The sequence below is a fragment of the Hemiscyllium ocellatum genome, chromosome 37 (assembly GCF_020745735.1).
Source record: "Hemiscyllium ocellatum isolate sHemOce1 chromosome 37, sHemOce1.pat.X.cur, whole genome shotgun sequence".
NCBI lineage: Eukaryota > Metazoa > Chordata > Chondrichthyes > Orectolobiformes > Hemiscylliidae > Hemiscyllium > Hemiscyllium ocellatum.
Window position 1 is genome coordinate 9,196,822 of NC_083437.1, and position 26,249 is coordinate 9,223,070.

Below are 26,249 nucleotides of genomic sequence, written 5' to 3' on the forward strand. Positions count from 1 at the left end.
ACACTATCCTCAAATGTTAAAGTTCCACCTGACAGTCACCGAGCACAAAAGCAGATTGATTGTTTTCACATCAGCACCCATTATTAGAGAACTTCCACTTCAATACATATGGTATTTAACCACATTTTTTATACATCAACGCAAGGTATACAACTTACAAGATCATTTTCCTTCCAATACTAGACAGGAACCATTGATGGAACTCTCTTTTAAACATCTTCTTTCTAAACATGGTGCAACTGCAGTAGATTTATGACAGTTTAAATCCATAAAAGTTTCATTACTTTTACTGCAAGCAGTTTAGTTTTTATTAATCTGGAGTCATGAAAATTAATGTTGACTATCTTCAATGAAATAGTTAATTGGTAAAACACAGGTTCTAAAAATTTAACATTTTTACATCTGTTCTTAAAGTGTGCTAAATGTTACACAGGTAGATAACTGTTGACCCCTGATTGAAGGATATTTGGTTAACAGCCAACTGACAGTAGAGAAGCCACCCTGCAGCCACAGTGCAGCGTGGATGGGCAAATCAGTGGACAGTAGACTTGTACCCCTCAATTGGAGGAAGCCCCCTTACTGGAGCTCTCAGCCAATCTAATCGTCTAGGAGAAAGTGAGGACTGCAGATGCTGGAGATCAGAGCTGAAAAATGTATTGCTGGAAAAGCGCAGCAGGTCAGGCAGCATCCAAGGAACAGGAGATTCAACGTTTCGGGCATAAGGGAAGAAGGGCTTATGCCCGAAACATCGACTCTCCTGCTCCTTGGATGCTGCCTGACCTGCTGCGCTTTTCCAGCAATACATTTTTCAGCTTCAATCTAATCGCCTGACAAACTCCATTAGTTTCAGCAGCACAAAGACTCAGTAGTGACATGGGACGTGAATGACAAAGACCCAGCAGATCACTGGTGAAAGACAAGTGGCAAGTTGGAGATATGGGACAAACTCTTAGAGGAGAGCATGTGCCCTTCCTTTTGCCCTAGTTAAAAAAAATACTTTATAAAGGCCAGCTGCCTGCATCAAACACATTATGGCATGAGTTGCCTATTATCAAGGTCAGCAAGCTTGAAAAGAGGTTTGATTGACTCATTAATAGTTCTTCAAATATAGCAGCTGGGCTGCCAATTATGGCACTTGTCCACTTAGCGTATTTCAGAAATTGGTGAAAGGGCGATTGATGTATTTTACATATAATTAACAAAAACACGCCCGGTGGGGGAAACATTAAATCCAGGCCAACATGTTGACTACACAAGTAGGAAGAATGTAATATTTCTATTATCACATAAAAGAAACACAGATATTTCTCTTTTTGGACCAGAACCCATTAACATCTCTCTCAATGCTAAATTTGTTCAACAATGTTATAGTCCGATCTCCCTGATGATTGTACCTGTATTCACTGTAGAGAGACACAAAGTATTAATTTAGAACCTTCGGATCCACGTATACATTGCCACCTTGGCTCCTAATGGGTCTTACTCTTACCCTGGTTATTCTCTTGCTACTGAGATAGTTGAAAATTCATAGACATTTTCTCTTGGTGTTACTCACTATTGTTTTTCCATGCTGCCTCTTCTCTCCCCAAATTTGAAGTAACCCTACGCACTTCCTTTAGGGCATTCGCTGCCATAAGCTTCTTTCTTTTTCCCTTATTCAATTGTGTACATCATTCAATATTCAAGGTTATCTGGACTTATCCATTTCACCTTTCACCTACATTATGGCAACATATAGACTGTTGCTGCCAAGAGTGGAGTGCGCATAGAACAACAGGCTGTGCATTCCCAGGAGACACTAGTATGGACACATCATTCTACATATTCATCAGACAGTATCCAATGTTAAGTTTTCTTTTTAAAGTTGCACAATCTAATTTACACAGCTTTTCAGATAATTACATGCTGGAACAAAATGTAATTTCTTGTTATTTAGACATTCATTTCTGACTGTCTTATAAGCCTTTGTGTTCAAGACCCAGGAGTTGTAAAGACATATGAAAGTAAAGTGGTTTCACCAGCAGATTCAAGACAAAGAAAGTCATTACTGGCAAATGTCATACAAAAACCATAATGAATGTAACTAATGGAGAAAAATCAGTTGCTGACACCAAGTGCTTAAGTACTTAAGCTTTTTCATGAGCTGTTGGCTGAGGTGTTACATCAATAATGTGCTACCAATTCATATGCTGGGACTTCTACTGCACAAAAGCAAAAAGGTGTTGAGAGGGTGTCCTCATAACAATGCACTGCCCTAAAATAGTGTGAAACAGTGGCAAGTTTTGAGAAGATTTGTAACTCAGGTTGAGGTTTTGGGTGTAGTTGATACAGCTTCGTGGGTGTTGGAATGATTGCTTCTATAGTTCAATATTTGGTCTGTATGTGTTGTTTTTCTTTAGATGCTGGTTTGAAGTTTCCCATTGGCTGTTTGCTCTACTGTGACATCTTGTTGTTGTTTTTCTCCTCTTTGGTGAAATTTTTGCCAGTAAGGGTATTATTGATGGTCTTGAAGGTTTCCTCTAACTTGCTTCATTTAGTGATGACAAAGGTGTCATCCACGTAGCGGACCCAGAGTTTGGGTTGGATGGTTGGCAGAGCTGTTTTCTCATGTCTCTGCAATACAGCCTCTGCTAAGAACCCTGATATCGGAGATCCAATGGATGTTCCATTGGTTTGTCTGTAAGATTTGTTGTTGAAGGTCAAGTGGGTGGTAAGGCATAGGTCCACTAGCTTGATGATCATCAATAATACCCTTGCTGGTATAAAATTCACCAAAAAGGAGGAAAACAACAACAAACTGCCATTCCTAGATGTCACAGTACAGCGAACAGCCAATGGGGAACTTCAAACCAGCGTCTGCAGAAAAACAACACATAAAGACCAAATATTGAACTATAGAAGTAATCATTCCAACAACCACAAATTAAGTTGTATCAAAACATTATTTCAACGAGCCAATACACACTGCAGCACAAAGGAACTATGCAGATAAGAGGAAAGTTACCTATATCCTGTGTTCAAAAAGAATGGGTACCCAATGAATACAGTCCTCCGATTTCTCAGCAACAAACCCAAACAAACAGACAAAACACGTCCAGAAACCCTAGCCACTCTCCCCTACATCAAAGACATCTCAGAAATGACTGCTAGACTAATCAGACCCCTTGGCATCATGGTAGCCCACAAACCCACCAACACACAAAAACAGCAGCTAATGAACTTGAAAGACCCTATACAGACAATGAGCAAAACTAACGTCATTCACAAAATACCATGCAAGGACTGTAACAAACAATACATTTGTCAAATAGGCAGAAAGCTAGCCACCAGGATTCATGACCACCAGCGAGCCACAAAAAGACATGACTAGTATCTCTCACTAGTATCCTCACATACGGATGAGGAAGGACACCACTTCGACTAGGGCAATACATCCATCCTAGGACGAACCAAACAAAGACATGCACAAGGATTCCTAGAAGCATGGCATTCCAACCAGAACTCTATCAACAAACACATCAAGTTAGACCCCATCTACCACCCACTGAGAAAAGGAGCAGGAAGTGACTTCACTACAGGAAATAACATCACTAAAGGAAATGACATTACCAACCCAAAGAAACCCAAACTTATAAATAGAAAGCAGCAAGTTTCAGCATTGCTTTGCATAAAGTCCACTGAAAATGGACCAGTAAGGTAATGAAAAATCTGGAAATCAACCTTTCAGCTCAGCGAGCAAATCTAGATCCAAAAGTATGAAACAGTAATAGATAGATAATACTTACAAACTCTCAGGAGGTCAATGTTGAGCATATACCAATCTCAAAGTGAAATCGGGGCTGGGATTCAATGGGTCAGTAAGCTGCACACAACTTTACCTCAGCTGATCCTAGGACCAGTTAATTTCCTGCCATCACATGCTGGCTGGAGTCATACCTAACACGAAAGAGGCCCAATCACCTTCAACTGCTTCATCAATCACCTTACTTTCAATGTAATGTCAGAAATGGGGAAGTTTGCTGATGATTGCACAATTTTCAGTATTACTTATGACTCTTCAGATATTATTGTCCATGGCCATATGTAGCAAGACCTGGACAACATCCAGATGGCTGAATAGTGGCAAATATCATTCTGGTAAAGTCTATTAAATCATAACATATAAGAACAGATGGAAGTCATTCAGCCCATCAAATCTACTGTACAACTCAATGAGATAACAATTGATCTGATAATCCCGAAATCACTATTTTGCTTTCTACCATTAAACTCTGATTCCTTACTGATTAAAAATATCTAATCTCATTCTGAATATACATAACGAGCCAGTCTTTCCAGCTCTCTGCCATAAAGAATTCTACAGATTCACTACCCTAAAAAAGCAGCAGCTCCCCTTAGTCAAAGGATTAAAAACTAGGGGGCATAAACTTTGATAGCCAAGGTGTTTTGGGGGAATTTAAGGAAAATCTCTTTCATCCAAAGGGTGGTGGGGTCTGTAAGGCACTGTTTGGAACATAGTTGAGGCAGGAAACCTCACCACCTTTAAAAGTATTTGGATGAGTGTTTGAAGTGTCATAATATTCAAGACTATAGACAAGTGGGCCAGTATAGGTAGTAGTATGTTTTTGGTAGTAGAGATTTGATGGGCTGAAGGTCCTCTTCTGTACTACATGATTCTACATTTCTATAACAGGGAACAATACTGGTAATAGAGGACAAAGTTAAAAATCACAAAACGCAGATTTATTTGGAGGCACCAGCTTTCGAAGCACTACAGTGTCATTCAGCTGAGATAATAAATCTAGGTTTAAATAAACCTCATTTCACAATCTACAAGGCACAAGTCAGGAGCAGAATGGAATAGACTTCACTGATCTTGAAGTGTGCAACTGTAACAACACTGAAGAAGCTTTCAAATGCAGGGCAAGCCAATCCACTTGATTGATATCCCATCTACCATTTTAAATATGTACTACCATCGCCACTAAAGCATAGTGGCATCAGTGAGCACCATCTACAAGATGCACTGCAATAACTCACTAAGACTCCTCTGATACTGTTCAAACCCGTGACCTCGATCACGTGGAAGGACAAGGGTAATAGATATATGGGAATGCCACCATTTGCAAGTTTCCCTTCATCCTGCCTTGGAAGGTTTTCAGTCCTCCTTCACTGTTGTTGAGTCAGAACTTGGAATTCTCTCCTTAAAGTGTGTGTACCTCTTCACCTAAGAATGCAGCAGCTTCAACAAAGCAGCTCATCATCATCTTCTCCGGGACAATTAGTCATAGATTCTGGTCTAGCCAACACGACCCACATCTCATGAACACAATATAATTATATTTAAATTAAGAGATACCAATGAAGCAACTAATTCAGCCAGGGAGAGAACAGAATCAGAAAGTGTAGCGCATTTTGGCAGTTAGGGTTTTCAACTTATTGGAGTCAAAGTAGGGCTGAGAAGAGTCATATAACAGACTTACCAAAATATGGAGTGTGGATGCCACAATTGCTGAAGTGTTGGAAAGCAAAGAATAGTGAAGAACAGTTGTTTATTACATCAAATTAAACTACACAATTTTAAAAGGCACGCAGGAACCGAGATTTGGATGCATATTTACACAAATCATGAGAAGTGGCAGAATGAATGAAGGAATCTTTAAATAAAACATCACATTCTTAGCTTTGTGAGAGTCATACAGCAGGAAAACAGATACTTCGGTCCAACTAGTCCACACTGTTCATGTTCCCAAACTAAACTGGTCCTGTCAGCCTGTGCTTGGCCCATTAACTGTCGATTCATTAACTTATCCAAATTTTTTTTTAAAATATTGTAACTTGTACCCGGCACCTCATTCTCTGGTAGTTCATTTCACACACAAACTACCGTGTAAATAAAGTTGCCCCTCATGTTCCTTTTTAAATTTTTCTCTTCTCACCTTAAAAATATGACCCCTAGTTTTGAGCTCCCTGACCACAGGAAAAAGACCTTTGTCGTGAACCTTTTCTATACCCTATAAGATTTTATAAACATAATAAAGTCATCCCTCAACCTCCTGCACTCCAGTGAAAACAAATCCCAGTCTTTCCAGTTTATTTTAATATCTCAAACCCTTCATTCCTGGCAACATCCCGGGAAATCTTTCCTGAACCCTGTCCAGTTTAGTAATATCCTTCCTAAAACAGGGTGACCAGAACTGTACACAGTACTACAGAAGAGGCCTTACTAATGTCCTGTACAACCTCAACATAACATCCCAACTCCAACACCTAATGGTATGAGCAATGAAGGCAAGCATGCTAAACACCTTCATAACCATCCAGTCTACCTATGACACTAATGTCAAAGAATTATGTATCTGAACCTTAGGATTCTCTTTCAACCACACTACCCAGGGTACTACCATTAATTGAAAAAGTCCTGTCCTTGATTACACTACCAAAATGCAATACCTCACCGTTTATCCAAATTAAAGTCCATCTGCCACTCCTCAGCCCATTGACTCAATTGATGAAGATCATTTCTAATCTTCAATAACCTTCTTCACTGTTCACTATCCCACCAATTTTGGTGTCATCTGCAAAAATACTAACCACGCCTCCTACATTCTCATCCGAATGATTTATATAAATAACAAACAAAAGTGGACCCAGTACTGATCCCTGGGGACACTGCTGGTCACAGGGCTCCAGTCCAAAAACAATCTTTCACCACCACCTTCTGTCACCTACCATAAAGCCAATTTTGTATTTAATTCACATGTTCATCCTAAATTCCATGTGATTTAACTACTAATTGGTCTACCGTGCGGAACTTTTTCAAAGACTTTACTAAATTCCAAGCAAACAATTTCTATTACTCTGCCCTCATCAATTTTTGGTTACTTTATTTAAAAAAACCCACGTTTGTCAGACACTATTTTCTTTGCACAAAACCATGCCAACTATCCCTAATCAATCTTTGCCTCTCTAACTGGATGCAAATTCTATCTTTCAGAATCACCTTAAACTTACCCATTACCAATGTCAGACTCACGGGTTTCCAGGCTTCTCCTTACAAGCTTTCCGAACAATGCACAACATTGGGCACCTTCCAGCCGTTCAGCATTTCACCCGTGTTTATATAGATGACCTAAATATTTCTGCTAGGGGCCCTGCAATTTTCTCTCTAACTTCCCACAATATCCTAGGATATACCTAATCCATGTCCTAGAGATTTATCTACCTTTATGTTTTCTAAGACCTCCAGCACTTCCTCCTCTGTAATGTTTTCAAATCATCAATATTTATTTCCCCGAGTTCTCTAGCCTCTATTTCTAACTCAACAGTAAAAACTAACATAAAATATTCATTTAGTATCTCTCTCATCTCCTGAGGTTCAACACAAAGCCAAGCTTTTGGTCTTTTAGTGGTCCTACTCTCTCGAGCTGCTCTTTTGCTCTTAATGAATTTGTAGAATCTTTCTGGATTACCTTTAACCTTATCTGCCAAGGGTCTCATATTCTATCATTGCTTTCCTCATTTGCACCTTAAGAATACTCATACACTCTTTATACTCTTTGAGAGACCAGTCGTTCCAAGTTGGCCAGATCAGATTTCTTTTTATTCTTGACGAGAACTTCACTATCTATATTCATCCATTGTTCCCTAATTTACTTACACTCTAAGGGGAATATAATGCCTCTGAACTCTCGTCATCACACTTTTGAAGGCCTCCTACGTAACAGAAGCGAAAGGAAAGAAAAGAATAAGTTTTATTAAATTTTGGGCACCAGCTGGTGTGTGTTCAATCCTAGACATTGAACTTTAGGAATAATGCCCTTAAAGCATGCAGAAAAGATTTGTTTGCGAAGTGCAGGGAGTTAGGAGAGCAAGAAGGGGCTATGAAATGACCTTGGCAAATAGAGTTAAAGAGAATCCCAAGGCATGCTGTACATACATTAAAAGCAAGAGGCTAACTACTGAGAAAGTAAGACCACTCAAGGATAGGATGAGGACAAGATCTGAAAGAAGTACTTTGCATTGGTATTCACCCAGGAGAAGGACATGGAGGATAGTGAGGTCACTATTGAGCAAGCTAAAATGAAGGCGCATTTTGAGATCAAGAAAGAAGTGGTGTTGGGTCTCTTGAAAGCATTAATGTGGATAGGTCCTGAAGGTTTGATGGGATCTACCCCAGGTTACTGAGAAAGACAAGAGAGGAGGTTGCTGGGGCCTTGATCTTTGTATCCTCGCTAGCCACTGGAGAGATCCCACAGAACTGGCAAGTAGTTAACACTGTTTCTCTGTTTAAGGGAAATAGACATAATCCAGGAAATTTTAGACATTGGTAGATGAGAAGCTGTTGGACAGAATTCTTATGGATAGGATTTATGCGCATTTGGAAAAGCATGGTCTAATTAGGGACAGTCAGCATTGCTATGTGTTGGGCAGGTCATGTCTTACTAACTTGATTAAATTTTTCGAGGCGGTGCCGAAGATGATCCATGAAGGTGGAGCATTGGATATTATTTACATGGATTTTAGTAAGGCTTTTGACAAGGTCCTGCATAATAGGATTGGATTCAGAATTGGTTTGCCCATAAATGGCACAGTGCTGTGGTGGAAAGATATTTTTCTAACTGGAGGTCCGTGACTAGTGGTATTCTTCAGGGATCCATACTGGGACCTCTGCTGTATGTGGATCGTGTAGAAGGTTGTCAAAGGATACAGTCAACTATAGATCAGTTGCAGATATAGGTGGAGAAATGGCAGATGGAGTTCAACTTGGATAAGTGTGAGATGCTGGACAAGTAGATAGGGTGGTAAAGAAGGCATGTGACATGCTTGCCTTTATTGGCTGGGGCACTGAGTTCAAACGTCAGGATATCGTGTTGCAGCTTTATCAGACTTAGGTTAGGTCACACTTTAGATATTGCATTTAGTTCTGGTTCCCACATTATGGGAAGGATGTGGAGGCTTCGGAGAAGGTACAGCAGAGATTTACCAGGGTGCTGTCTGGATTAGAGGTTTTAAGCTATAAAGGAGAGGCTAGAAAAACTCAGGTTGTTCTCTCTGGAGCAGTGGAAGCTAATGGAAAAAATGATAGAAGTCTATAAAATTATGAGATGCACTGATAGTGTTGATGGTCAGAATCGTTTTCCCAGACCTGAAATGTCTAATACGACAGGGCATTCATTTAAAGTAAGAGGGGGAAAGTTCAAAGGCGATGTGAGGGGTAAGTTATTTTTTAAACCACAGAGTGTGTGGTAGCAATCTGGAACATGCTACCAGAGATGATGACACAGGCAGATACGATAGGGGCGCTTAACTGTCTTTGCACGAATATGCGAAGAATGGTGGGATATAGACCAAGGGCAGGCATAAGGAATTTGTTTAATTTGGCATCATATTCAGTACGACGTCATGGGTCAAAAGACCCATTCCTGTGCTCTACTGTTCAGTGTTCTCAGTGACTTGAAGGAGGAATTAGCCAGATGTAAGATATTCCAGAGCCTTTGGATCTGGATACCCAAAGGTGCAGCCACTTGCAGTGGAACAATTAGAACTGGAGAGGCACAGGACTGCAGAATTTGAAGAGAACAAGTATTATGGGTGGTTGTGAGGTTTTTAGAGAATATACAAATAGGAAGTTTAAGGCTAGGAAAGGACTGATAAAAATGAGAATTTAGAAACAATATTCACTTGAAAGGTATCCAATGCAAATCAATGAGCATAGAGTTGATAAAGGTCTGGAACTTGCTGCAAATTAAGATGTGCACAACTACATTTTGGGTGATTTCATGTTTACAGAATGTGGGAGGCCAGTTAGGAATACACTGGAATAGTAAACTCTGAAGGAATGAGTGATGGTTTCAGCAACAGGTGAGCTCAGAGAGGGGCTGAACAGTAATGCTACAAAGATGGTAATAGATGGTCTTAGTTGTATGAGCATTAAATGCAAACTCCAAGAATTCTCACAGCAGCAGATAATAGGTTAACAAAATTATGAGCTATTAGGATAACCAATCCCACAGCAAACGATCCTGCCAACTTATCTGGCTTTTACAATGAGTCTTTTATAACAGTTTGACATATCCATAATATTTCATTAGCAATGATGTACTTATATTATGGTCTTATGAGAAATGATGCAATAAGGAATCATTTGACATGTTAATATTGTACATCTTTATTATGGCAAAGGTAAATAATTATAACATAGATACTCATATCACACCACTCTTAATAACCAGATTCTCTTAGGCTATAATATTCTGCTTATTCTACACTAAAGAATGGCCTTTGAATGCTACGTTTGTAATACCACACCCAGAGAGAAATCTATTACAAATCAGGCCACTGCCAAGCAAAATTTCAAGCAGTTATTTGTTTGCTGCAGTACAGGTGCTTATTAACATTGTCAGAATTGGAATCTTAAAAATTCCTACTATGTGGGGTTGTAAGTATGCAACAGATATTGAACAGAGATTACCAAACTTCATGCCACCATTACAGAGTGAGGAATTTCACTAAGATTCAACATCACAGTTTACAGTAATTTATTCCAGTGAAAAAAAGAAATTTACTTGGCTACAATCCTTCCAGACCTACACTGCATGTTATGCAAGCTGAGTGACTCAGGGAAGATCAAATTGTGAAAATGAACCTTGAGTCATTTATGAGTGTCACTGAGACCCTTTAATTAGGATTATAATTTTTAAATTGTTGCCTAATTTGTAATATGGAACAGTTAAGCAAAGCTGAATTTTAGGGAGGTTCTTGAGGGAAAACATTGAAATTTCAATTCAGTGATGGGATGCAGAGTTCTTGGAGACTACAAATACAAAATGGTGAGGCTACTTGAAAGGATTGAAATCCATATAAGGATGGGATTTGAAGACTTTAAGGACCGACTTGAAGGATGAATTATACTTGATGCAGAGTAGGATCAGATCAACAGGAGTTTGAATAAGTTGAAGAAATTGAGGTCATTTGACATAGGCAGTCTTTCTGATGGTTCACATCGCTATCACTGTGGCAAAGTGACTGAATGTTCAAGGTGGTGCAGGGATACAAGCAAGAGGCCTGCTTTGAACTGAATAATGTTAAACGTCTTGAGTATTGTTGATGATGCATCTATCCCGCCAAGTCGAGAGTGTTATAATCATACTCCTGACTTGTGCCTTGTACACGGACAGGCAATGGGGAAGCAGGAAGAGTTATCACAAAATTCCTCGCCTCTGATTGCTCTTGCACCTGCATATTTATATGACTATTTCAGTTCAGTTTCTGGTCAAAGGTAACCCCAAGATGTTGCCAATGGAGTATCCAGCAATGGTAATGCCAGTGAACAGCAGGGGCAATGTTTAGATTTTCTCTTGTTAAAGATGGCCACTTCTTGGCTTTTTTGCGGCGCTAATATTACTTGACACTTTCAGCCAAACCCTCTATATCATCTTGCATTTGAACACAGACTGCTTCGGTATCTGAGGTGCCATGAATGGTGCTGAACATTGCACAGTCAATGAATATCCAGACTTCTGACATTATGATGGAGAAAAGGTCACTGATAAAGCAGCCAAAGATAGTTGATCCTAGGATAATACCTAGAGGAACTCCTGCAAAGTTGACCTTGAGCTGTGATGATTGACCTCTGACAGGCATAGCCAGCTTCCTTTCTATTAGATTTGGCTTTAACTAGCAAGAGGTTTCCCCCCAATTCTTAATGTAATGACTTAATTTAGCTTGGGCTTCTTGATCTAAACGTCATGTTGACATCACCCCCACCTTTGTATTGAAATTTTTGTTCACGTTTAGAGCAAGGCTACAATAAGGTCTGAAGCCAAGTGGGCTTATCAAATTCCAACCTGAGCACTAGTAAGTGGGTTATTCCTGAATTAGTGTTGCTTAATAGCACTGCCAATAATCTCTTCCATCACTTTACTGATGATTGAGATTAGACTGACAGAGCAATGACTGTCAGAGTTAAGAGTTATCCTGCTTCTTGGGCACAGGATACATTTTGGCAATTTTCCACACCAGTGTTGTAGCTGTATTGGAACAAGCTTCACTTGAGGCACAGTTAGCCCTGAAACATAAGTGTTCAGTACTAGTGCTGGAATATTATCCGGGACCATAGCCTTACCTATCCTCGGTGCCTTCAACATTTTAATGATATAATTTGAGTGAATCGAATTGCTGAAAAACTGGTATTTGTGATTTTTAAGCAGTTGAAATGATCATCCACTCAGTACTTCTGGCTCAATATGAATGTAAACTCTGCAGCTTTGACATTAGCAATGAAGTGCTAGGCTCCCCTTCATTGAACATGTGTTCAATTCTGAGCAGCATGGATTCATCAGCTGGAGGGAAGTAAGATGTGGTAATTAGCAGTGATTTCCTTGCTCATGTTTAACCAGATGCCATGAGGTTTTGAGAATCCACAATATTGAAAACTCCTAGAGCAACTCCTTCAAGATTGTACATCAATACGCTGTCACCTCTGGTGCTTCTGGCCAGCCAGTGGGACAAGAGATAACCAGGGATTGTGATGCATGTGCCTGAAACATTTTTAAACATGAATAGGATTATATCAGGTTGTTGCTCAAGTAGTCTGTGACACAGCTCTCCCAATTTTGATACAAACACCTAGATGTTGACAAGGAGGAATTTGCAGAGCCAATATGGATTGTTGCAATTTACTTTTCAGTTCTTAGATCAATGAGAGGTGGTCAAGCCAGTTTCAGTCTTTTCTTTAGACTTTGTAGCTGTTTGGTAAAATGAAGTGGCTCATCAGGCCAGTTAAAAGGTAACCACATTGCTGTGCATGTGGAATTACGTGGAGGCCAGGCCAGGTAAGAATGGCAGATTTCCTTTCCTAGTGAGCATTAGCTAACCAATGCGTTTCCAGCAATTGGCAGTTATTACTGCCAGCTTTTCAATTCTGATTTTGATTGAATTCAAATTTCATCACTTGACACGGCAGGATCCAATTTCATGGCCCCAAAACGTTAATAATTATAGATTATATGTTTAATGGCATTACCTCCCCTGGTTCATCAACTGCCAAGACTCCCTTTTGTTCTGAGAACAAGTTGTACAAAATTAATTGGTCGTGACTGACTTCAACCTTGGTAATTTTTCCTTCTTTGGTACTGTTCAAACAATTCAGTAACGAAAGGGCATGCAAATCACTTTCACAAGTACTGAGCCTTAGAACGCTCAAATATCATCAATTATTCACCCACTTCCTTTTCAGAAATATTTTAACTGATACAATCAAGAGGAAGTCAACAAATTAATTCTTTAGAGCAACAAAATTATTTGAGTCAAAATTTGCATGTATCTGGTTACTTGTTAACTGTTGTAAACCAAATTAAAATTTTCACAATTTTCCAGTCTAATAAAAGTAAAAAGCTTGATAATTGAGCCAAAGAGATTTTGAAAAGAATTTTTGGATTCACTGCCTGGACAATATTCTGGTGGAATAGATCAACCCTGTAGATCTCCTCTATTCTTATGTCATGAATCACTGTACAATAATACAATAGACTAGATCACTCATCAAGTTTTCATACCACTAAAAACAAAATTAATAACCATCAGGGAGGTTTTATGTAAGCCAAGTGATTGATCATCAGGTTGCATCTGGGCAGCATAAATTAAAATATACTCATTTCCTAACTGAAATCCCTAATCCATGCTGAATCAATTTATTCAGTTGTAATTACACAAGAAAAACTCCAATTAGCTTACTATCGTCAAGCCAAGCCTGATCATCCTCACCAGTCAGGGGTCACTGCTGGAGATGGACATAGGCTATGCAGTATTGGACTCAGCTGTAATGTACTCAAAGTCGATGAGCTGCCCACAGCTGTCTATAGAGCTAATTTTATGATAACAGCATATAGCAAGAAAACAGAGAGAATATTGGAACAGATTTACAAAAAAGGGGATTACAAAGCATTTTCTCTTCTAATACATAAATTGAAAAACCTCTGCATTTGAATGCTGAACAAGTGCTATGGGCTGACTGCATTTTCAAGTTCTTACCTCCTCCCCTGGCTGGAAGTTCTCATGGCACAGTGGACAGTGGTTGGCAACTTTCTCAGGCTTGGCAGCTGCAGAGAGAGTTACAGGAAAACATTAAACTTTACATATCAACAATTTGAATTTTTACATATTTTCTTTCAACTTTCCATGTGAAAGTATCTACCATACATTTTTTATAATGTACACGATGCCCATAGATCTGTGCACTATATATTAAAATAATGTCATCTGTGGCCCTAACTTGATTAATTGCACTGCTGACTAAAGCACTTAAGGCCAATTTCCAAGTCGGATACCATTTGTTATTGAAGAACCCAAATAGTGAAATAGATTGCAAGAGTTTTACTCATAGGAAAAAATCTCTGTTTAAAAAAAAAGGTGCCCTTACCAACATCTCTTATTCACTATTCTTTGTTTATTGCTAAATTAACAGGATATATCCAAGAATTGGATTTTGGGGTTTCATATTGGATTCTGTAGTCAATTAGTTAAACTGCCATTTTCATTATTTAAAATGACATTATTACTAATAAAGAGAACAATGCTTTAAATTGCTTCAGAAAGATGCTTGTATCATTTACTGGCAGTAGCTATTCTTGTACAAATGTGCCTCATTTGGTAAGACTGGTCATAGGAAAAGACACATTTTTACTCAGCAAATTTATGATCTGCCACTGGTTTAGAGCGAGGACTGGTAAGATGAATTCAAATTTTCAAAGCGTTGCTCCTTCATCAGGTAGCTAGTCAAGTAGGATCATAGGAAACAGAATTTATAGCAAAAGATCATAGTGTCATACATTAATGCAATATATTACACAAAACTAGATTGATGTTAAGTCTGTCATCTTTTAGACTGGGCTGCATTAATATGTAAATTCCATTGCTTCTTTCAAATCACATTCCCGAGATAACTTAAGGTTCTTTTTAAAAAAGTGACATCTCAGCTCAGAAAATGCCTTAAAGGTGTGAGGTTAGGATCTGTATGTATTCTAATCTTAAGTCAGACTGGTTCTATTTCCAAAGAAAGAATTTATAACAAACATTAATTGCTTACAGATTGTATGTTTTTTGAACAAAATAGATTGTATAGAATTCACCCCACAGACTTATATGTGTATGTGCATGCATGTAAGGGATGGAGAGTGTGAGAATACGAGAGCGAGAGTGTGATGGAGTATATGCCTGAAAGAGTGTGTGCATTTGCGTGCGTGCGTGTGTGCGCATGCGAGAGAGAGAGAGAGAGAGAGAATAGAGTAGTGGGGTCACCTGTAACGTGACATGAACCCACGGTCCCAGCTGAGGCCATCCTCATTGGTACCAAACTTGGCTTTCAGCCTCTGCTCGGCCACTCTGCATCGTTGCATATCCAGAAGTCCGCTCTGCAGGACAGTCACCCTGAGATTTGAGGCCGAATGTCCCTGACTGTTGAAGTGGTCCCCGACTGGGAGGGAACATTCCGGTCTGGCACAGCAATTTATAAATTCCTATTTTGGAAACAGAACCAGTCTGACTCAAGACAGGAATACATACAGACTCTAACCTCACGCCTTTAATGCATTGTCTGAGCTGAGATGTGATATCACTTTTTAAAAATAAAACCTTAAGTTATCTTGGGAATGTGACTTAAAAGTAGTTCTGGAATTTACATATTAATGAATCAAAACCTGCAGCCCATTCTAAAAGATGAAAGCAGGTTTGTTGAACATATTGCATCAGTGTATGACACTATGACCTTTTGCTATAAATTCTGTCCAACTGCGCAAGATACTTGACAAAGCAGCAGTGCTGCGAAAGCTTGTACTTCCAAGTAAACCTGTTGGACTATAACCTGATGTCATGTGATTTTCAACTTGTCCACCCTCGTCCAACACTGGCACCGCCACATCAAGTTCAGAAAATATTCACTTGGTTGATACCTGGGATGGTTATTTTACGAGGAAGACTAGACAGGATGGGCCTCTTCCCATTTGAGTTTAGAAGGTGACTTTAATTGAGACATACAAGATTCTGAGGGATGGTTCGTTTGTTGGGAGAGACTACAACAATGGAGCATAGCTTAAAAAATCAAGGATTTCTTATTTAACAGTGTAATAAAGAGGAATCTTTTCTCAGAGAATTGAAAGCCTTTGTAACTCTTCTTTAGAGAATGGCAGAGAGAGTAATTGACTATTTCAAGGCATAAGTGGTTAGATTCGGGTAAAAAATGAGGTCTGCAGATGCTGGAGATCACAGCTGAAAATGTGTTGCTGGTTAAAGCACAGCAGGTTAGGCAGCATCCAAGGAATAGGAAATTCGACGTTTCGGGCATAAGCCCTTCATAAGTGGTTAGATTCTCAACTAACAATGGCATCCGGGCACATAGGAACATGGAGTTGAAGCCATGCAAGAAAAAGTAGGAAATTATGAGTATATGCCTGACAAGAGCAGGATTGAATAGAGTTTACATGCTCTTGCTAGATGGCGGTGAAAATGGCTCAACCAATTGGCCATCATTTCCACTCAGGTTTTCATCCCTTGGAATTAAGGGAAGTAGAATAGAGGGCAGTATGGGAACAACCTAAGTCAGCATGCATAATGACAGAAATGCCTTTGTGAATAGAGGACCAAAGGACAGTGAGTTTGTACTTTGAAAATGCAGAGTCAGACAGTCATATACCTGCAAGTGAATTGGAACGCAGTGGAAGTTAATGAGGCCACTTCTAGAATACTATGTACAATTCTGAGCGCCCTTCTATAGAAAGGATGATGTTAAACATGAGAGGGTAGAGGAAGGATTTACAAGCATGTTGCTGGGACTGGAAGGTTTGAGTTATAGGAAGAGGGTGCATAGGATGAGGTTTTTTTTCCAAGGAGAGTCAGAGACTGAATGGTTAGAGGCTTATAAAATTATGAGAGGCATGGATCGGGTGAATAGCCAAGGCCTTTTCCCCAGGTTGGGATAGTCCAAAAAAAAACGGCGAGCATAGGTTTAGGGTGAGAGGGGAAAGATTTAAAAAGGTCCCGAGGGGTAACGTTTTCATGCAGACGGTGGTGCATTTATGGAATGAGCTGCCAGAGAAAATGGTGAAGGTGGGTACAAATGCAACATTTAAAAGTCACCTGGATGGGTATATGAATAGGTAAGGTTAAGAGCGATAAGGGCCAATGCTGGCAAATGGGACTAGGTCAGATTGCGACATCTGGTCAGCACAGATGAGGTGGACCAAAGAATCTATTTTTCTGTTCCATACCTCTGGTAATCCAGATGCACAGACTAAAGCTTTGGTGACACCAACTAGGTGAGGGGCAGTTTAAGTAAACTGGAGCTATATTGGTTCAGTAGAATGAGATGATGTAATTAAAGCTTGTAAAATGTTGTGGTAAAAGAAATAAGGGCAGGACTTATACAATTCAAAGTAGGGCCTTGGGTAGTGTTGTAGAACAGAGAGACCTAGGGGTTCAGATAGCTAATTCTTTGAAGGTTGCTTCAGATGTAGACAGGGTGGTTAAGAAGGCATTTAGCACACGTGCCTTTATTGCTCAAAGCATTGAATATAGGATTTGGGTCATTATGTTGAGGTGGTACAGGATGTTAGTGAGGCCTCTTCTGGAGTATTGTGTTCAGTTCTGGTTGCTCTGTTATCGGAAGGATATCATTAAACTGGAGAGGATTCAGAAAAGATTTATCAGGATGTTGCTGGGAATGGAGAGTTTGAGTTATAAGGTGAGGCTGGACAGGATGGGACTTTTGTCACTGGAGCGTAGGACGTTGAGGGGTAACCTTATCGAGGTTTATAAAATCATGAGGGAAATGACTAGGGTGAATGGCAGGTTCTTTTCCCTAGAGTGGAGGATTTCAAGTCTAGGGACATATTTTTAAGGTTAAAGGAGAAAGATTTTAAAAAGACATGAGGGGCAACTTTTTTTTTAAGCACAGCATGGTTTGTTTGTGGAATGAACTTCCAGAGGAAGTGCTGGATGCAGGTAAACTTGGAACATTTAAAAGCATTTAGAGAAGTACATGAATAAGAAATATTTGGAGGGATATGGGTGCGATTAGTTTAATTTGGGATTATGGTTAGCAAGGATTAGCTGCACAGAGGGATCTGTTTATGTGCTATATGACTTTATGACTCGTAAAATTCAAGCTGTGATGAGGTGGATGCTGAATAAGTGATTCTGCAGGCCCATAATATATAACAGTTGAAAATGTGTTGCTGGTTAAAGCACAGCAGGTTAGGCAGCATCCAAGAAATAGGAAATTCGACGTTTCGGGCATAAGCCCTTCATCAGGAATGAGGACACACTCTCCTCATTCCTGATGAAGGGCTTATGCCCGAAACGTCGAATTTCCTATTCCTTGGATGCTGCCTAACCTGCTGTGCTTTAACCAGCAACACATTTTCAACTGTGATCTCCAGCATCTGCAGACCTCATTTTTTACCCATAATATAGAACAGCCATTCTCAGCGGGCCCTGGCACATTTGAAGTGGGGCCACAGACTGAAAACTGTGAGAAGGGAGCACAAGGGTTTATGGAGGCCCTGGTAATCAAAGTAATGAAATACCCAAGCAACGAGCTTCAGTGGAGTCAGTAGTCCTATTTATAATATCTTTCCAACACACTGTTTGAATTCGGCGGACCTGGGAAATGGATTGCTTAAGCTCCTCCCATACAACCTCACAACAGAGTCAGTTGCGAATCAGATTGCACCAGGTCAATGTATTCAGACAAAAGTTCTCACCATACCTCATTATCTGAAGATCAACGTGTCTTGCTAGCATTTTTTTCCCTAGTTCGTTTGTTCATTATTTTCCTTGTAAGAAGTGCTTTATGATTATTTTCAGAAATAATTCTATCCATGATTTGCTTGGTGAAAAAATATTATTGGCAGTATTCCGTGGAATACTCATCTTATGGGTTTCATCGCATTCTGCGAAACTCATCTTTGCCCAGTGTTTGAACTGCATGATTACATTGTCAAATGAAAGCATGAAGCCAAGCAAATTGGAAAAAAAACATTTGAATACCTCGCATCCAGATAAGAAAAATAAACCCTAAGATTTCTTCAAAAACTTTCCAGACAATATTGAGAGAAAGCCAATGCTGAAACAAATGCTTACTCAAACATCACAGAAAGAGTCTTATTGCATCATACAAAATTAGTAAACTGATTGATAAAACTGGAAATGCTCACAACATTAGTAAGTCATTTATTCTGACTTCAGTGTCCATAATAATATCTGATGTCATGAATTTGAGTGCCAAAGAAGCAATTCAGGCTTCTTGTAAGTAATACTACTGTAAGTAGTATTTTAAGTAATACTACTGTTGCCAGAAGAATTGATTAGATGGCACAGAACATTGAAGAGGAATTGGTCAGTTCATTACAATCCAAGAAATTCTCTTGACAATTAGACGAAACTACTTAACAAATTAAAGATGCTCTTTACATGGCTTCTGAGAGATCCTGGAACAAAAACCAACTAATGGAAGAGATGTTGTTTGCCAGGAGAATTAAAACAGATATAAGGGGACTGTCTATCTGTCTATTTTTGAAGAAGTCACAAGTTACTTAAGTGAGAACAGTATTCCAATGGAGAATATAATTGCTTGTGCAACTGATGTTGCTGCTTCTATGGTTGGTCGATACAGAGAATTCAATGCCCACCTAAAAAGGGTTATACCTTCTGTCTTTACTATTCATTGTGTCATTCACAGGGAGCACTTAGCAGCTAAACATTTAGGAGGACATTTCAATCTTTCACTTTCAGCTGTCATAAAGGCGGTCAACATCATCAAATCCCTTGCCCATTTGAAGTACAACCCACCCAAGTTGAGGCAGAAATTCAAGAGAGGTTGATGGTTTTTCAGAGTGATATAACTGCACATCGTCAGTTCAGTCAGTTACAAAATGATTTTTGGATCAAGAGTGATCTGCCGAATAAATTTACAACACTATGGAAAATGCCCAAATATTTTTTAATTGTCTTTCCCTCAATATATTTGGTTGAGAGCGGATTCTGCAAGGTAGTTTCTTTGTCAAAATCCAGGAACAGAATTGATATCGCAACCACCAAGAGGTGACCTCCGACTGTCATTGTCTAATTTGGAGCCCAATATCATGCAACTTGCAGAAAAGCATCAAGCTCAAGGATCGCATTAGGCTGACAGATGTTTAACTTTGTACAGACTTCTAACAAGTTTTGTCCAGTATGTCATAACAGTTAAATTTTCTTGGTGTTCAATATTAAATGATTTTCTGTCCACCTATTTGTGTTGTATTCCTGCTTGAAAGGACTCCCCGGAATCTGAGAAGAGCTCCTGGGGGGGGGGCCATGACCAAAGAACGGTTGAGAATCACTGATCTAAAACATGGGGTCACAACCTTCGTATTAGTACACAAAGGTTTGTAACATTAGACATACATGCAAATACCCTATTTAATATTATGTAGCATAGACTCAGGGTGCAGAAAAGGCCATTCAGCCCATCAAGTCTGCTCAAACAACTACTACTAAAGGTGTGCAAATCCCAATTTCCTGTATTCGTCCCGTATCCTTGAACGTTATAATATTTCAAGTGCTCATCCAAATATTTCTTAAAAGGTTGCAAGGTTTCTATTCCAGATTCTCACCACCCATCTGAGTGAAAAAGTTTTTTTTTCCCAAAGACCCTCTGAATCTCTTATCCCTTATCCTAAAACTATGCCCCCTTGTGACTGACCCCTCAACCAAGGGAAACAGCTGCTGCCAATCCTCCTGTCTATAACCTCTCAATCTTATATACCTCAATTATGTCCTCCATCAGCTTTCTCTGTTCTAAAGAAAACAATCCAAGCCTATCTAGTCTCTCCTTACAACTCAATTGCTTCATCCCAAGCAGCATTCTGGTGAACCTCCTCTGTATCCTTTCGAACGCTATCACACCCTTCCCGTAGTGAGGTGACATGACCTGCACACTGTACTCCAGCTGTGACCTAACCAAAACTCTATCCAACTCCATCATTACCTCCTTATTCTTCACTCTACATCACAACTATTGAAATCAATTGTCCCATATGTTTTCTTGACAATCCTATTCACATGCTTTGCTGACTTTAGGGATCTATGGATAATTACCCCAAGATCCCTCTATTCCTCTGAGCTACCCAGTGTCCCTGACATTCATAAAGTACTCCCTCATCTCATTTTTTCTTCAAAAGCTCATCACCTCGTACTTATCAGAGTTAAATAGCATCTGCCACGGCTCTGCTCATCTAACAAACCCATCTACATTTTCCTAAAACCTACTAAAGCTGTCACAGTGAACATAACAAAAAGATTAAAACTAGTGCTACTCCAATCTTTACAGGTCACTGAAATTTCAATTGTTTTCACATACCTAATAGATCTGATTACAGGTCATTCTGCTGTAACGCGCATTTCATTAATGCAAATTCACTATAACGTGATTAACAAACCGGGGACACTAAAGTGCGAATTTTTAAAGCATGTAATGGTTATAACACGATTCCAGCCTCATTACAATGTGCTGCAATTACGTGATTTTCTTATATCATGGGATTGCATGAAAACGGAACTACCGCGTTATAACAAAACCGACCGTATTTATATTGTATGTTTTAGTCAGTGGTGTCAGAGACTGATACTACCATTCAGTCTGTCCTGAAAGACTGATGGCCCTGTTATCTCCAGTATTCCTCTAGCACATTATCACATCAAACACCAAATGGGCATAGGTGTCTGAATTTTCCCAAATGATAATCATGCATTATATTTATTTGTCTACATCAATATACAGTGCATACAGAATTCTATCCTTTAACTGGGCTACAAGGTATTGAGGAAAGATAAATGCGAGGTGCTGCAATTTGGGAAAGCAAATCTTAGCAGGACTTGTACACTTAATGGTAAGGTCCGAGGGAGTGTTGCTGAACAAAGAGACCTTGCAGTGCAGATTCATAGCTCCTTGAAAGTGGAGTCGCAGGTAGATAGGATAGTGAAGAAGGCATTTGGTATGCTTTCCTTTACTGGTCAGAGTACTGAGTACAGGACTTGGGAGGTCATGTTGCAGCTGTACAAGACGTTTGTTAGGCCACTGTTGGAATATTGCGTGCAATTCTGGTCTCCTTCCGATCGGAAAGATGGTGTGAAACTCGAAAGGGTTCAGAAAAAATGTACAAGGATGTTGCCAGAGTTGGAGGATCTGAGCTACAGGGAGAGGCTGAACAGGCTGGGGCTGTTTTCCCTGGAGCCTCGGAGGCTGAGGGGTGACCTTATAGAGGTTTACAAAATTATGAGGGGCATGGATAAGATAAATAGACAAAGTCTTTTCCCTGGGGTCGGGGGGTCCAGAACTAGAGGATAGATTGAAGGTGAGAGGGGGAAGTTATAAAAGAGACCTAAGGGGCAATCTTTTCATGCAGAGGGTGGTACGTCTATGGAATGAGCTGCTAGAAGATGTGGTGAAGGCTGGGACAATTGCAACATTTAACAGGCATTTGGATGGGTACATGAATAGGAAGGGTTTGGATGGATATGGGCCGGGTGCTGGCAGGTGGGACTAGATTGGGTTGGGATATCTAGTCGGCATGGACAGGTTGGACCGAAGGGTCAGTTTCCATGCTGTACATCTCTATGGCTCTAAAAAGGAAAAAAACAATGAGCAGGGTAACAATACTGATCAAAGATAATGATTGTGACAGCTCTGGAAAGGAATTTCTTTCTTGATGGTTCAAACAAAATTGATTTGATGAGCAGTAAGATGTACAATTGAAGAGCTAATGTTGTTGGGTATATACTACAGACTTCCAAGTCGTGGGAAGAAGATTTGAGAAACAAATTTCAGAAAGATACAAGAACTAGTCATTATCGCAGAACCTGAACATTTCTGGTAAAAAAAAAATTTGTTGAAGATTTCCATCTTGCACTCACCATGACGACTTGCAAAAATGACCAAAGTAGGGTGACCAACATTTATATTGTGAGGACAGCTGATTGATTGGCAAGTGAAGACTAATTGGTAGGGGCACTGCCATGTGGAGTAATTCAGTTACGAAGACGGACAGTTAAGTACCAAGCATTTTCAAGTTTGAAATTATTCAGATTTGCTTTGATTGTTCACGGCACTGCCCTGAAAATGAACCAGAGAATGATGATCATCTCTTTTGAGGAATGGAGACAGATGCACATTCTATCTATCTGCAAAGAGGACCCCCTGTATTAATGTATGTGCCTTCCAGCACTGGAAGAATGCCACACACTGAACCTGACTGACAATCCTAAATTGGTCATTAGCATAATTCTTCACATATTTGGGATTACGTGGCATAAATTGCCCAACTGCAGAAGGTATCTCAAGTTGGACACTGTATTGTGAACTTTGCAAAGTCTGATGCATCATATCAAACATCATATCACTTTGGCTGTTCACAGTAGGCAAGGTGATAACTATACTCAGTCAGCCTGTGCTTGCAAAACTAACAACCGTCCTGAGTGAGCAAAAAGATTTTCTTGCAAATTGTCCTGATGAGTGAGATAATTTTTTTTTAACGAAACGTCTTTTTTAGCAATATTCAAAATACAAAAACTGCAGAGCAATGATTAGATGGGATTCAATTATCCGAATACACTGCAGGGACATAATTTTAAGATAGGTAGAAAATGGAGAAATATCTAAACAAAAAAGTAATGGCAGAATGTTCCAATGTATTAGCAGTGCAATAAAGATCTGATTATGGGGAATGAAGTGGGGGTACTGAAATACATTTGAACGTATGAAAAGATGTGCACATAAAAACAGAGCTGAGTCTCCTCTTTTTTAATGGTAACGATTAAAATTAAAAAGAAAAAAGATGCTCAAAAGGCATTAGAGAACCAAACTAAATATGGGGAGAAGAAAAAAAATGCAAGAGACGCTGTTTAAAATAAAAATGGAGAAGGTATTTACAGAGGAACCTAGATCATCCGAAAGAGATGGGTAGGCACTACTTCGTTTGGATAACTGATTATTCAGTTAATTGATTAAATGCCATTCATTTGGGGCTCAGAGTTTTCTGTTAAGTCCGCTCCCCGTTTGGGAGACGAGGCAGCAACACACCACGCGCAAGCCCAGCCCCTAACCCCACACAACCCTGTCCAACCTCGTGCCCCCCTTAACCCCATCCAACACCACCTCCCTTCCTCTCCCACACACCCCGCCCTCCAACACCACCTGTTGCCCACTTCCACTCCTGCCCCTTCCAACCCCCACAACCCTGCCCAACACCATACCCCCCCACCCCAACCCCACAAAATACCACCCCCTCACCCCACCCTACCCCCATGCCTGTCCAACACCGTGCCCCCGCCCCCTCACCAGGCCGCCACAATGGACACCAACAACAAAACTGCGGCTGCTGCCGCCTTTTGCAAGGAGAGTCTCCAAATAGCACACACATCCACGGCCACACACAAAACATTTTGACAGGTTCTACCTTTGCCCTGTACAGGACAATGTCGAACAGATTATCTGGGGGAAGAGGGTTATAGAGTACATGCTAATGTAGAACTTCAGGGCAAGCGTGGGGGGAAAAGAGGGAGGGTGGGAGGTCAGGCATTTGGAGATGGTGCCTGGGCTCCCATTAGTCCAGAACTGTTCTCAACAGCATTTCAGTAAAGTGAGTTCACTTTTAATCACTGTAAACAAATGACGCGATCAGTGTTGGAAACACGTTTTTGATGTAATGTTTCTATCGAGTCCTCAAGATCTCCTTTGGATAATCCAACATTTGGATAATTGATAGTCGGTTAATTGAGGTTCCTCTGTAATAGGCTGGTAGTTCTCAAAAGTACACAAAGTTTACCTAGCCCACGCAGGATGCCTACTCAATTGCTGATGTAATTAAGGGTATAAATAGCAGTGGGTCTGGCCACAATCTACTAACCCTGGAGTTGGTGCCAAAGGACTTAAAGTCTGCAAAATCAAGAAAAACAATAAATTGAGCAAATACATCTAGTGAGCTTATCAATTTGTGTTTTGGATCATTATCTCCAAATGATATCCCACCAGCTCACTAGATATATTTGCTGCATTTGTCACTTGGAAAAACATCGGTTAATAAATTACTGCTGGACACGTTGCAGTTGATTAACTGGACTAAATTTGTTCATGAAGCAACAGAGAAGATGAACATCTATCTAACGAACAAGCAGCGCTCCAAAAGTTTGTACTTCCCAATAAATCTGTTGGACAATAACCTGGTGACAAAGGCAGACTGTTCTTCAGGATGGGTTTGACAAAGCGCTACATCATGGATATTTGTTCTTGAAATTGAAATTCCTGGAAGTGAAGATGTAGTGGCAGAATGTATATGAAGTTTACCATGACACAGGAAACAGAGTGTACTGGTAAAGGTTGTTTTTCTGACTGTATTATATGTAAAGTGGTGCACCGGCCTCAAAAGCAGTTTTATGACTACTGCATGTTTTCTATGCACCAGAACAGATCACTTGGATTCACTGATTTGTGCCTATAATGTTCTCGATTTCATTTGCCAGCTGGTTAAATTTGAATGCAGTGTCGATCTCAATAGTACAAACATGCTGAACCATCTAATTTTGTGTCCTCATGGAAATTTAATTTAAAAATTAAGGTTTCAAAGTAAGTTTATGATCTCCCCTGACATTTCAGTGGTTGCACACACTGGATTTTTAAATTGTTTTTCTTTCAGTGGGTGTTTCTGGCAAGGCCAGCATGTGTGCCTATCTCAAGCATCCATAGGAGTCATACCGACATGGACACTTCAGGCACAAAAAGAAAAAGTTAAAAATGGCCCAGTGTCCAACTGTGATCGCAAAATACGGACCACTGAACACGATGAGTTAATACTCGATTCACAGCTAAGGAGGAGGCACCATGGCCATACATCTTCCTTGCCCTGATTCAATTCCAGGTCAACTGGAACATAAAATGATACTTGTGTCTCTACATCAATATTAGCTATAACAAAGAAATGTTGACAGAGCACCTCAAGATTATCTATGCTATTGAGCAAGGTTGATGTGGAAATAAAATGTAGCTTTTCTTAAGTAAAAGTACACAAATGCAGCATTGATTTCTGCACTGTCCAATTCTGACTGAAAAAAGTATGAATTTTAAAACCTCAATGTAAAACTCTCAAATCCTCAGAAAATCGAACAATATTTAAGCCAGCTGGAATGATTTTTCAGTAACAAATAGATTTCAAGATGAA

The 26,249-nt window shown here is 39.8% G+C and overlaps 1 protein-coding gene and 1 non-coding gene across 5 annotated transcripts in view; both read right to left on the minus strand.

Annotated features, from left to right (window-relative positions):
* The window catches only part of cep104 (centrosomal protein 104), a 204,252-nt gene that overhangs the window by 16,239 nt on the left and 161,764 nt on the right, over positions 1-26,249 (minus strand). For all 4 annotated transcript variants that reach the window (XM_060851889.1, XM_060851886.1, XM_060851888.1 and 1 more), the window contains one exon: positions 14,035-14,102. In XM_060851889.1, coding sequence (XP_060707872.1) covers positions 14,035-14,102 — 68 coding nt within the window. The remainder of the gene's footprint in view (positions 1-14,034; positions 14,103-26,249) is intronic.
* On the minus strand, positions 21,647-21,779 carry LOC132833843 (small nucleolar RNA U109). The gene has a single exon (XR_009647117.1). It is a non-coding gene; the product is annotated as a small nucleolar RNA U109 (small nucleolar RNA).